The sequence below is a fragment of the Dendropsophus ebraccatus genome, chromosome 1 (genome assembly GCF_027789765.1).
Source record: "Dendropsophus ebraccatus isolate aDenEbr1 chromosome 1, aDenEbr1.pat, whole genome shotgun sequence".
In the NCBI taxonomy this organism is placed as follows: Eukaryota; Metazoa; Chordata; class Amphibia; order Anura; family Hylidae; genus Dendropsophus; species Dendropsophus ebraccatus.
Genome location: NC_091454.1, coordinates 96865021 through 96879682, shown reverse-complemented (window position 1 = coordinate 96879682; position 14662 = coordinate 96865021). Strand labels below are relative to the sequence as shown.

The window sequence follows — 14662 nt, the reverse complement described above, 5'->3', positions numbered from 1 at the left end:
GTCAGTGCTATACAGGCAGAGCAGTCAGTACTATACAGGCAGAGCAGTCAGTGCTATACAGGCAGAGCAGTCAGTGCTACAGAGCAGTCAGTACTATACAGACAGAGCAGTCAGTACTATACAGGCAGAGCAGTCAGTACTATACAGACAGAGCAGTCAGTGCTATACAGGCAGAGCAGTCAGTACTATACAGACAGAGCAGTCAGTACTATACAGGCAGAGCAGTCAGTACTATACAGGCAGAGCAGTCAGTACTATACAGACAGAGCAGTCAGTGCTATACAGGCAGAGCAGTCAGTGCTACAGAGCAGTCAGTACTATACAGACAGAGAAGTCAGTACTATACAGGCAGAGCAGTCAGTGCTATACAGGCAGAGCAGTCAGTGCTATACAGGCAGAGCAGTCAGTGCTACAGAGCAGTCAGTACTATACAGGCAGAGCAGTCAGTGCTATACAGGCAGAGCAGTCAGTGCTACAGAGCAGTCAGTACTATACAGACAGAGCAGTCAGTACTATACAGGCAGAGCAGTCAGTACTATACAGGCAGAGCAGTCAGTACTATACAGGCAGAGCAGTCAGTACTATACAGGCAGAGCAGTCAGTGCTATACAGGCAGAGCAGTCAGTACTATACAGGCAGAGCAGTCACCTTCCCCTTCTCACACAGTGTTTGCTCTGTGGATAGCAGCTGCTGCAGAGCTGAGGGACACAAGGTGGGCAGGGGGGCTGCTGAGCTGTCTGGAGGGAACTATCAGGCAGACTTCTTGCTGTTCTCAGGTCCTGTCGGCAGTTCTCTCTCCCGACCCCTCCTCCCTTCAGTGACATCTGCCCTCTGCTGCTGTGTATACATGGTATACAGCCTGTATACAATGTGTGTGTGGGGGGGGGGCTGCAGGCTGGGCACAGGGGAAATGAAGACAAGTAGACCCCATGGGGCTGTCAGCATAAAACTTAACTGTGAGAATATTTGTGTTCCCTGTGTGTTTGTGCATATTGTGTATGTAATTTATGTGTCTACTTGTTTTAGATGTTTATGTCCTTTTGGTATGTGCACATGTACTGCATTTGGTATCAGTTGCCCACTATGCCAGGTTCTTCTGGGAGCAGTAGTGCCAGGGATTTAACCCTCGATGAGCTGTAGGAGGCACCACTGCTCCCAGAACAACCTGAGCATTCTGATACAGAAGCCACTGATACTATTCCAGACTTGTGCTGGGCAGCTCATTGTGCTGTCGCCTCATCAGTCTAAGCTAAGAGGGGTTGTCCCACTCAGGGCATGTGCTCTCAGTGGCCGCATCCACTCACTGGCTCCTGCGGCTTCTTGCTGGATTATCCAGAGCTGCTGCTATGGGAAACAAAGGGGTTAAAGGAGACCTGTCACCCCCCGTGCCGGGCTCCCGACCCCCCGTTACAGCCCCCTATACTCACCTGATCCAGCCGGGTCCCACTTCCTGATCCGGTCAGGTCACGGAGATATGAGCGCCCGGCGCACGCGCTCACAAAATAGTCCAACGCTCATAGAGAGTGAATGGGGAGTCCGATGCTCCGTCATACTCTATGGGCATCGGACTCTCCTGTGAGCGCGCGCGCCGGGCGCTGATATCTCCGTGACCCGACCTGATCAGGAAGCGGGATCAGGTGAGTATAGGGGGCTTTAACGGGGGGTCTGGAGCCTGTCACCCCAGAACTGGGGGTGGGGGGTGATAGGTCCTCTTTAACCTCTTAGGGTGCTTTCACACGCACCGGATCTGCAGCGGATTTCACACTGCGAAGTCGCAGCGAAGGCCGCTTCGGGTCCAGTGCCATTCATCCCTATGAGAACACATAGTCGCAACAGGATTGACATCCCGCTGTGAGTATGTGAGTTAACCCCCCCGCCGCCGAGAGCATACATTAGGTCCTGCTTAGCCAATCAGTGCACGGTAGCACTGATTGGCTGAGTGGGACCGGAGCGGGGAGCCTCACATAAAGGGGACATAAAAAGTGTAAAAAAAAATATATATATATTTTTTTTAAGTTTAAAAAAAACACTATAGCCCCTCCCCCAATAAAAGTAAAAAAAAAAAAAAAAAAAAAAACACGTAAAAATAAATAAACATATAATATACTGTAGCGTGCATAATCCGATCTAATAAAATAAATCAATATTGTTCACGCATGGTGAACGGTGTAAACAAAAAGCGGTAAAAAAAACGCCAGGATTGATTATTTTTATTAAATTTTATTTAAAATAAAATGAATAAAAATTGATCAATACATCCTATGTACACAAATATGGTATTAATAAAAACTAGAGATTATGGCACAAAAAATGACATCCCATACACCCCCGTACGTGAAAAAATAGAAACACTATAAGAGTCAAAAAAAGGTCCATTGTAATCATACTTATTTGCAAAAAATTTTTTTACTGTCAATGAAAATAGTAAAACATTAGGAAAGCTATGTAAAATGCATATCGCTGTATTCAGACTGCCCTTTAGAATAAAGATAAAATGTCAGTTTGAATGTAAAATGCATTACGTAAACAGGGAAAAAAAAAAAAACAATTTGCAGAATGGTATTTTTTCCCCCCCAATTTCACCCCATAAATGATATTTTGGGGGTTCCGTCGTACATGGTATGGTAGATCAAAAGGCGCCTTTAGGCCCCCTTCACACGTCCGGAAAAACCACCTGGATTTCCTATCAGGAAATCTGGACGGATTTCCGGACGCATTGACTTGCATTACACGGACAGGGTGTCCGTTCCGGAAAATAGGATTTTTTAGAACCGGTCCTATTTTCATCCGGAATTCCGGCCCGGATGCCCCCATAGAAGTCTATGGGAGCGCCCGAGCCCCGGACACTTTCTTGATGCACATCAGGAAAGCGTCCGGAGTTCCACTGCCTCCTCCCCTCTTAAACCTGAGCAGCGCCACGGCACCCCAAGAGACCCCCCGAACCCCCTCTTCTGCAGCCTGTGGCCATCCTGGTTGCAGAAGTACAACTCCCATCATGCCCTGCTGACAGACCATGATGGGAGTTGTACTTCTACAGTCTGTGGCCACCCAGGTTGCAGAAGTACAACTCCCATCATGCCCTGCTGACAGACCATGATGGGAGTTGTACTTCTGCAGTCTGTGGCCACCCAGGTTGCAGAACTACAACTCCCATCATGCCCTGCTGACAGACCATGATAGGAGTTGTACTTATGCAGTCTGTGGCCACCCAGGTTTCAGAACTACAACTCCCATCAAGCCCTGCAACCTGGATGGCCACAGGCTGCAGAAGTATGACTCCCATCATGCCCTGTCAGCCAGGCATGATGGGAGTTGTAGTTCTGCAACCAGGATGGCCACAGACTGCAGGAGTACAACTCCCATCATGCCCTGCTGACAGTCCATGATGGGAGTTGTAGTTCTTCAACGTGGTCATTCAGGTTGCAGAACTGCCACTCCCATCATGTCCTGCTGACAGTCCATCATGGGAGTTGTAGTTTTGCAACCTGTTGCTCTCCATTACAGAACTACAACCCCTATCGTTCCCTATTGGCAGTTCATAATGGGAGATGTAGTTCTGCAACAGATTAGAGGATTACACAGTATAGGCGGCCGCGGCAGTGGCACAGTAGAACTACATCTCCCATCATAGTTTGTGCGGTAATATGCAGGACTACATCACATAATGAGAGTTGTAGTTCTGCAACAGTGGCAGGGTAGACGAGGGGGAGGCAGTGGCAGGGTAGACGAGGGGGAGGCAGTGGCAGGGTACACGAGGGGGGCGCAGTGGCAGGGTACACGAGGGGGGAGGCAGTGGTAGGGTACACGAGGGGGGCGCAGTGGCAGGGTACACAAGGGGGGCGCAGTGGCAGGGTACACGAGGGGGAGGCAGTGGCAGGGTACACGGACGCATTGGCAGGGTACACGAGGGGGGCGCAGTGGCAAGGTACACGTGGGGGAGGCAGTGGCAGGGTACACGAGGGGGGCGCAGTGGCAGGGTACACCAGGGGCTGTGTGGGTACTTGTGATGTATGTTGGCATATTGGACCATATTGAAATAACTTTTTTTTTTTTTTTTCCTCATCAGGAAATCCTGAAGGATTTTCCTGATGGTTTCCTGAAGGTAAAAACGGATTACTGTCAGGAAAAACTGACACCTGTTCTTGAAAAAAGCAAGCCCTCAGGCCCCCTTCACACGTCCGTGTCAGTTTTTACTGTCAGGAAATCCTGATCAGGAGACCTTAAATGTCATCAGGATAGTATCAGGATTTCCTGACAGTAATCCGTTTTTACCATCAGGAAACCATCAGGAAAAACCTTCAGGATTTCCTGATGAGATAATATTGTCTAGTATGCCAACATAAATCACAGGTACCCGTGTACCTGGATGGCCACAGGCTGCAGAACTACAACTCCCATCATGGCCTACCAGCAGAGCCATGATGGGAGTTGTACTTCTGCAACCTGGATGGCCACAGACTGCAGAACTACAACTCCCATCATGGCCTGCCAGCAGAGCCATGATGGGAGTTGTACTTCTGCAACCTGGATGGCCACAGGCTGCAGAACTACAACTCCCATCATGGCCTGCCAGCAGAGCCATGATGGGAGTTGTACTTCTGCAACCTGGATGGCCACAGGCTGCAGAACTACAACTCCCATCATGGCCTGCCAGCAGAGCCATGATGGGAGTTGTACTTCTGCAACCTGGATGGCCACAGGCTGCAGAACTACAACTCCCATCATGGCCTGCCAGCAGAGCATGGTGGGAGTAGTAGTCCTAAGGGGTAATCTCACCTGTCCCGGATCCTGCTCTGTCGGGGCCGCGAGGTTGGGGTCCGGGTCAGAGTGCAGTGCTGAGGTCCGGGCAGCGGCGGCGGTCGGAGGTGCGGAGCATCCGGCGGGCGGCCCGGTGGTGAGTTCCCGGGGGGGGGGGGGGGGGGAGAGGGTCAGATGCGGCAGCGGCGGCGGGGGCTGGGGCGGGGGGACGGGGGCGGCGGAGGTACTGGGGGTTAGGCGGCGGCGGCGGCGGGGGGGGGGGGGATCTGTAGTGCCGGGCAGCGTGTGCGGTGCGGTGCGGGGGGGATGGGGGTGTGCGGGTGATCGGACGGCGGCCGGGGCTGGCTCTCTACCAGTCCGGAATCGCGGGCACTTTCCTGATATACATCAGGAAAATGCCCGTGATTCCGGCGCTCCCATAGACTTCTATGGGGGCGTCCGTGCCGGATTTCCGGACGAAAATAGGACAGGATCTAAAAAATCCGGTCCTATTTTCCGGAACGGACACCCTTCCGGAAAAATCCGGAAGGGTGTCCGTGTCTAATGTTAGTCTATGAGTCCGGAAATCCGTCCGGATTTCCTGATAGGAAATCCGGACAGATTTTCCGGACGTGTGAAGGGGGCCTCACACAGTCCAGTAGCTGGAGAAACTAAAAGAAATAAAAACGCTAAATTGAAAATTGTCCCGGTCCTTAAGGCCATTTTGGGCTCCGTTCTTAAGGGGTTAAAGCAGAAGGTTGTTGTTTTTTTTTGGCTAATACATTGCTCTAATGCTGCATTAACACGAAACGATAATTGGCCCGATCGTACAATTAACGATGTCAGGGCAGGGATCGTTCCGTGTAAACTCAGCATCATGAAGTTATATTACAAAGTAATATAACTTCATGAAAATAAGTATGCCGAACTAAGCCCGACGTGGCACCAGGTTTGGGGCCGAAGGCCCTGTTGACTTGAATGGAGAGGACTGTTGTTTTGTGACTATGTTCTGTCCATTTCACGGACATATACTTCTTTTGTGCAGGAAGACTATATGTCCGGGAAATCGACAGAACATAGTCACAAAACGACTATCATCTCCACTCAAGTCAACAGGGCCTTCGGCCACACGCCAGGCTATACATCAGGCTTACTTTAGCTTACTTTTTTTCATAACATTTATGCTGCAAACTCACTGGGCAGATCCGCTGCTGATCCCTGCCCTGTAATGTCTATAGGAAGCCAAACTTCTGTAATGTCTATGGGAAGCGAGTATGTCAGGAGACTGCCCTGTTAACCCCTGCTGGCCTGAGCATATACATTACCTGCTCCACGATCTGGCTTGCTTCGGGGGTTCCTGGCTGGACATCCCACTCAGCCAATCAGTGTGCTGCATCGGGGCAGCACACTGGCTGAGCGGGATGTGCACCCAGGAACCCCAGAAGCAGATCGTGGAACAGGTAATGTATATGCTCCGGCCGGCGGGGGTTAACGGAGCGGTCTCCTGACATACTCGCAGCGAGTCCATCCCACTGCGAGTATGGCTTTCCATAGGCATTACAGGGCAGGGATCCGCCCAGTGTTTTTTCAGCCTTAGGGTCCTATTACACTGAGCGATTTTTAACGATTAACGATAAACGAACACTCGCCCGCATCAGAGCTTCCCATAGCACAGAGTAAAGCAAGCTGCCGGAGCCGCTCGCTTCACTGTGTGAACTGACAGGTCCTTCTGCGGGTGGAATTCACTGAATTTCGTCCACAAATAATGGACCTGTCAGTTGTTTGCGGCGCCGTATGGGAACCGGCCTGAGCGTATACGATGTGTGTATGCTTTGGCCGGGATCCCATAGCAAATAATGCTTTGTTCCACTCCACAAATCTACGGCTGTAGTTCTGCGGCGAGAACTACGGCCGTAGAGTTTCGTAGTGTGAACATAGCCTTAGCCTGAACAATCTATGTGATGTTATATGATTTTATCACTAAAGAGACACACAACAGCAACCAAAACTTTGGGTCATTTGTCAGTCAGTTCCTGCCTCACAACATTAATACAGTCATAATGTGAAAATAATAGCCGAATGGTAAAAAAAAAGTCACAAACAGGTCACACACGACTTAAATCAAGCTCAGTGATGGCAAAGGCACATGAGATTTTTTTGGATAGATTTTGGGTGACTGTCTTGTTGCTGCACAATGTCATAAGTTGCAGTATGGTCACCTTGACAAACCTTAGACCAAGGGGGAATTCATCATTATTTTTTTACGTATGTCTTTTAACATAGAAAAGTCGTAAATTTTTGCACAGTCACTTCATTGTGCAAAAAATATGTGACTTTTTTTTTTAAATTTAGGCCACTCCCATGGCTTCTCAGAAAAGTTCTGAGAACGGCGGGCGCATCGGAATAAATTACCGCCCGGCGGCGGCTGCAGGACGGGTGATCAGCGGTCAGTGTGACAGCTGACACCCTCCTGTAACTGCCCGGAGCGGAGGATTCTCCGCTCCGGGCAGTTTAACCCGTTAAATGCCGCTGTGAAAGCATGACAGCGGCATCTAACGGGTTCCGGTGTGTACCGGACGGTGCCGCAGGTCCACTTACGCGATCAGAGGTCCCGCATCGTCGTCCGGTCCCTCCGACGTCTCCATGGTAACTCCGGGGGCCTAATGAAGGCCCCCGGGCTTACCATGGATAAGCCATCCTGCTGACAGGGGTGGCTGTGCTACTGCCTGTCAGCAGGATGGTCACATGACACAATACACTGTACTGCAGAAGCAGTACAGTGTATTGTATACTGTGATCTAAGTGTTACACTAGTGTACAGTAATGTACACTAGTGTAAAAAAGTAAAAAAAAAGCACCAAACACAATCCCCCCAGCCCCCCCCTCCCCCATAATAAAAATGCATTACATTCCCCATACACTATAAAACATTACATAAAAGTGATCAAAAACACAAATCCTATACATATTTGGTATCGCTACGTCCGTAACGACCCAATCTATAAAACGATATCAATAATTATATCGCACGACACACGCTGTAAAAAAATAAATAAAAAAACAGTACCAGAATAGCAGTATTTTATCAATCTGCTTTAGAAAATACGCCATAAAAGAGATCAAAAAGTCATATACATATAAAACTTGGTATCAATAGAAACTACAGATCTTCCCGCAAAAAATAAGCCCAAAACCAGCTTTGTCGCGCAAAAGATGAGAACGCTATGGATCTTGCAATGTGGCGACAGTTTTTGTGGGTTTTTGCTAGGAAGATAGTTTCTATTGCGCCAAAGTGGTAATAGTTAAAAAAACCTATACAAATGTGGTATCGCCGTAACCGTAGTGACCCCGAGAATACATGTATTATGTTATTAGTGACCGCCGCTACGGATTTTTACGGCGATCACTAATGGGTTCTATTCTGCTGCCATCAGCTCTTTATTATGGCGATTGCGCAGAATAGTGCAGCAGCGCCGGTAATGCCCGCAGCCCCCTCCTCTCAGCTACCGGAGGTCGCTGAGAAGTTGTGGCAGAGTGTGGGCTCAGTCCCGGCCAGTCCCCGCACCGACTATCGCCGTTATTACCAGTATAACGGCAGCCACCGGTAACGTTTCATGCTTTCATCTCCTCTCACCGTTAATCCACAGTGAGAGGAGATGAATGTCCCCCCCCCCTGTCCCCCCGGAATAACCTTAGTGTTCACAGTGAGTAATTCCTTAGGGTACAAACACCCTTGCCGTATCCGCAGCAAGTTTCTCGCTGCGTATTCGCAGCGAGACTCGCTGAGGATCCCGGCCCTGTGTACTCAATGGCAGACAAAGTCGCAGCAGGGATGTACATCCCTGGGAGTTTGTCCAAAGGCCGACCCGTTAACCCCCCGGCCGCCGGAGACTATACATCACCTGGTCCCGACTATACATCACCTGGTCCTTCGCTGATTCCAGGCACGTCCCGCTCAGCCAATCAGTGCGCTGCCCCACCGCAGCACTGATTGGCTGAACGGGCAGTGAAGACGCCGGGAGCCTCGTAGCCGGGATCAGGTGACGTATAGTCTCCGGCGGCCGGGGAGTTAACCGGGCGAGCTGCGGACAAACTCGCCGCAGGGATGTACATCCCTGCTGCGAGTTTGTCTGCCATTGAGTACACATGGCTGGGATCCTCAGCGAGTCTCACTGCGAATACGCAGCCAGAAACTCGCTGCGGATACAAGTGTGTTTGTACCCTTAAAAAAAGATCAAACTCTCATTCTCTCCACCACCAGAGGTGGCGGAGAGCATGGGGCAATGATCAGGGACTAGCCGATGTGGTCCTGGTAAAAGTGATCAGCGGTATATACCACTGATCACTTGTTCCAAATGCTTCCGGCACTTTTTGTCCTGTCACCAAAAATCATTGGTAACAGGATAAAAAGTCAAGTGCTCCGGATTACCTGTAACCACCTCGCATTACCTGTAACCACCCCAGATTACCTGTAACCACCCCACATTACTTCTAACCACCCCAGATTACCTGTAACCACTCCGCATTACCTGTAACCACTCCGCATTACCTGTAACCACCCCAGATTACCTGTAACCACCCCAGATTATTCATAACCACTCCAGTTTACCTGTAACTGCTCAGATTACCCGTAACCACCCCAGATAGCCAGTAAACTCCCCCAGCTTGCCTGTAACCACCCCAGATTGCCACAGGCTACCCATAACCACTACAGATTACCACAGATTGCCCGTAACCACCCCAGATTGCCCATACCCACCCCAGAATGCTTGTCACTCCTCCCCCAGATTGCCCATCACCACCCCAGTTTGCCTGTGACCCCCCCAGATTGCCCGTCACCACCCCAGATAGCCGGTAAACACCCCCAGATTGTCCGTTACCACCCCATATAGCCAGTAAACACCCCCAGATTGTCCGTTACCACCCCATATAGCCGGTAAACACCCCCAGATAGCCAGTAAACACCCCCAGATTGCCCGTAACCAACCCAGATAGCCAGTAAACACCCCCAGATTGCCCATAAACACCCCAGATTGCCACAGACTGCTCGTACCACCCCAGATTGCCCATAAACACCCCAGATAGCAAGTAAACACTCCCAGGTTGCCAGTCACTACCCCAGATTACCTGTAATCTCATTTAAAAAAAAAATTTTTTAGCACCTGCGCTATTCTAATAACCGATACTAGCTGCGGTTTTGCACAAGCAAAATGACGCTCCTTCCCTTCTGAGCCCTGCTGCTTGCCCATACAGTGGTTTATGCCCACATATGGGGTACCGTTGTACTCAGGAGAACCTGCTTTACAAATTTTGCTGTGCATTTTCTCTCCTGTTTCTCGTGAAATTGAGAAATTTCAAACTAAACAAACATATTATTGAAATTTTTTTTTTCATTTTTACTTTCTAATTTTGAATCAGACCAGTGGGGTCAAAATGCTCACTGCACCCCAAGATGACGTCTTTGAGGGGTGCCCTTTCCAAAATGGGGTGACTTTTGGGGGGTTTCTCTTCTGCGGACACTACAGGGGCTCTGCAAATGCACCCGGTGCTCGGAAACTTCTTCAGAAAAATCTGTACTGCAAATGCTAATTGGCGCTCCTTCCCTTTTGAGCCCCGCTGTGTGCCCATACAGTGGTTTATGCTCACATATGGGGTACCGTTGTACTCAAGAGAACCTGGGTTACAGATTTTGGGGTGCGCTTTCTCTCCCTTTCCTTGTAAAGTTGAGAAATTTCAAACTAAACAAACATATTATTGGAAAAATTCTAGTTTTTCATTTTTACTGTCTAATTTTGAATACTTTCCTCTAATACCTGTGGGGTCAAAATGCTCACTGCACCCCAAGATGACTTCTTTGAGGGGTGCCCTTTCCAAAATGGGGTGACTTTTGGGGTGTTTCTCTTCTGCGGACACTACAGGGGCACTGCAAACGCACCTGGCGCTCGGAAACTTGTTCAGCAAAATCTGCACTGAAAATGCTAATTGGCGCTCCTTCCCTTCTGAGCCCCGCTGTGTGCCCATACAGTGGTTTATGCCCACATATGAGGTACCGTTGTACTAAGGAGAACCTGCGTTACAGATTTTGGGGTGCTTTTTCTCTCCCTTTCCTTGTGAAGTTAAGAAATTTCAAACTAAAGGAACATTTTATTGGAAAAATTCTAGTTTTTCATTTTTACTGTCTAATTTTGAATACTTTCCTCTAATACCTGTGGGGTCAAAACGCACACCAAGATGTATTCTTTGAGGGGTGCACTTTCCAAAATGGGGTGACTTATGGGGGGGTTTCACTCTGCTGACACTACAGGGGCTCTGCAACCGCACCTGGTGCTCAGAAACTTCTAGAGCAAAATCTGCACTGAAAATGCTAATTGGCGCTCCCTTCCTTCTGAGCCCTGCTGTGTGCCCATACAGTGGTTTATGCCCACATATGGGGTACCGTTGTACTTGGAAGAACCTGTTTTACAGATTTTGGGGTGCCTTTTCTCTCCTGTTCCTTGTGAAATTGAGAAATTTCAAACTAAACATACATATTATTGGAAAAATTCTAGTTTTTCATTTTTACTGTCTAAGTTTAAATACTTTCCTCTAATACCTGTGGGGTCAAAATGCTCACCACACCCCAAGATGTATTCTTTGAGGGGTTATCTTTCCAAAATGGGCTGACTTTTGGGGGGGTTTCACTTCCCTGGCACTACAAGGGTTCTGCAAACGCACCTGGCGCATGAAAACTTGTACAGCAAAATCTGCACTGAAAATGCTGTGTGCCCATACAGTGGTTTACGCCCCCATATGGGGTACCTTTGTACTCAGGAGAACCTGCGTTACAAATTTTGGGGTGATTTTTCTCTCCTGTTGCTTGTGAAAATGAGATACTTTAATCTGAACGAACATATTATTTTATTTTCCATTTTTTTCCGGCCTAATTGTAAATACTTTCCTCCAGCCCCTGTAGGGTTAAAATGCTCATTATACCCCTCGATTAATTCTCTAAGGTGTCTAGTTTCCAAAATGGGGTCATTTATGGGGGTGTCAAGTATACAAGCCTCCTAAACACACTTCAAAAAAGAACTGGTCCCTAGAAAAATTAGTTTTGGAAATTTCATGAAAAATTGGTAATTTGCTGATAAATTTCTAAGCCCCGTAACACCGAAGAAAAGTAAAATATGTTTACGAAATTATGCCAGAATAAAGAGGACATATTGGTAATGTGACCTAGTAACTAATTTATGTGATACAACTTTCTTTTCTTAGAAGCAGAGAATTTCAAAGTTTGTAAAGTGCAAATTTTTCAAATTTGTCATGATATTTTTATGTTTTTCACAAAAAACACAAAAGATAGTGACCAAATTTTACCACTAATATAAAGTACCATATGTAACAAAAAAAACAATCTCAGAATCGCTAGCATATGTTAAAGCACCACTGAGCTATAAGCGCATAAAGTGAGACAGGTCAGATTTTGAAAAATGAGCCTGGTCATTAAGGCTCAAATAGGCTTGGTCCCTAAGGGGTTAAGTCATATGGGATTGTTCATATGAACAATTAATGTTGTTTTTTTATTTATTTCTTTATTTTTTTAAATAAAAAGTGGTCTTGTGTAAAGTGGCAACTGCTTGGCCAAACAAGACCAAAAAAAGTACACACAGATTTAGAGCATATTTCAGCTCTAAACATTGAAGAGGTGAAGTCAACAGGGGAAAGCTTTAATAGCGATTGATGTGAGGCAGATTGTAAAATCAGCACCATCGGTCCAAAAACAAGAACAAGGGTAAACAATCTGAGGTTAGTTGGTTGTAAGATCAGAAGTAGCATGAGAAAATATTACTTTACTGAAAGAGTAGTAGCTGCCTGGAAGAAACCTTCAGCAAATGTGGTTGGTAAATTTACAATAACAGAATGTAAACCTGCCTGGGATAAACATATATCTAGCCTAAAATAGTAAGAAGGGAAATACTAAGACAGACTAGATGGACCAAGTGGTGTTTTTTTGCTGACAATTTTCTATGGTTGTAGGTCAGTTTCTGTGTACCCAAATTCTGCATGTAGAGGAGATTTTTAAACTCTCATATCTGGTGTTGTGCACTTAAAATGCACAATGATTCTGCCGTGCGTGAAATGACACTTACAATCCAGATGTTAGCTGGAAGTCAATAGGGAAATATACAATACCTACAAACCTTGGGCCAACTTGGGACACACAGCAGATGGGCTCAACTATTCAAACACTCATCATCTATACTGTGGCTAGCTGATAATTGTTCTTGTAAAATGTGTATATGTTGGAATACCATCAAAAATGCAATCAAACATATACGATGGCAAAGCCAGAAATTTCAACAAACTAAAAGTAGTCTATTTGTCACTATGTTTGTTTTGTGTTGTGTTAGTATATGTGTTATTTAGGGGCTCAAAAAATGTGGACTTCCTACTTTTCTATCCCTCAAATAAAATATATAATGCTGTAAAGTGGATCAAACATATTCACATATAGACTAACTTCTGTAGAATAAAGTTTAGGATCATTGCTGTACATATTATCTGAAGTCAATGGATCCACCAGCAATTGTTTAATCCTTGTGTCCAGACTAATGTCACTCATTGCAATGATGATGGTGACAATAGAGGGTAGGACTTGCTGTGACATCTGTCAAAGAAGCCTTATCTTATCACATAATTATGTAAATCTAGTTACCTCCATCATGGCTGATGGTTCTGAAAGTGAAACAGGAAGCAACAAAATCTTTACATACATGACCAATTTAGAGTCTATATACACAATAAAATACTAGGCCAACGTATGATGCCAGAGTAGAGTAGGATGTTTGCATTTTTGAGGTCTACAACAGAGCACAGTACTGCTGAAAGTGTCATTTGTAGCTTTGTAGGAATGTGTGAACTTGTTTTATCTGAACTGTTGGCAAGGGCAAGTGACTTAGAGATAACAGAGAACAGATAAGCTGCCTCTTTCAACATCTTGTCAGGTGAGAAAAATGTCTAGTACTTTTAGAGTTATATTGGAGCCCCTCATGCAGCACTGTATGCAGTGAAAGTACAGTTGTAGGGAAGGTAGTAATTTTCTAAGGCTGGGTTTACATGGATCCGGTGGCGTTTCCCTATGGCGCAGTAGAAAAGTGCTGAAGGGAAACACATCTTTGAACTGATCCCATTCATTTTTTTTACAGGTACTGTCTGAAGTTCCTATGCTTCACATACAGTACGGCTGCATAGAAATATATGGGTGGCATATTATGGCTTCATATAGCTCAGAGATTGTATGAAGCTGTAAAATGGTCATCTATACCAGTGCATAGTGTTGTCAATAGAGATGAGCGAGCCGTGCCGAGGTTCGGATTTGTACAAAGCAGAACCATTGGCATTTGAATCCCGCCGTCTTCTGATTCCATGGGGAAGGTGGAGACAACCTGCCTGGAAAACAGGGATACAGTCTATGACCTTGGTATGGCTCCCTTATCTCTATTGTCAAACCCCCATTTTTTTAATTCTCTCCAGGCATTTAAAGGTGAATTCAGAACTGGTGGCTGTATTGCTGTTATGTTCTAGGTTAACTACAGAAATGTCAAAATATGACTGATACCACTAAATAACAGCTAAATATATGAATTGTGTGTTGGGGAACTTATTTTGGGCAATACCATGTGCCTTTTAAACAAAAGCCTCTGTACGCTCTTTATAGGAGTTCCTGCTATTAGTCATTGTTAATCTATATGCCTCCAAGGCAAACAAAGTGTAGCTAAGTAATTTCCTAGTAATTTTAGATGTTTTTTTTTCTTGTGTTATAACTACATGTTTGCTATCCCAAGGTGCATGTACACATCCTCAACTTGGCAGTAATTATTCTTGACTCTATGTGATCTTAGACTCAGAACCATGGAGAGCAAATTATGCATAATTTCGGTGCACTGAT

The 14662-nt window shown here is 46.5% G+C and overlaps 1 protein-coding gene across 1 annotated transcript in view; it reads right to left on the bottom strand.

The window, feature by feature from the left end:
* The window catches only part of LRIG3 (leucine rich repeats and immunoglobulin like domains 3), a 36880-nt gene extending 29386 nt beyond the window's left edge, over nucleotides 1–7494 (bottom strand). Inside the window, exon 1 of the mRNA XM_069975823.1 lies at nucleotides 7336–7494. Coding sequence (XP_069831924.1) covers nucleotides 7336–7382 — 47 coding nt within the window. The 5' untranslated portion in view covers nucleotides 7383–7494. The remainder of the gene's footprint in view (nucleotides 1–7335) is intronic.
* Nucleotides 7495–14662: the final 7168 nt, after the last annotated feature.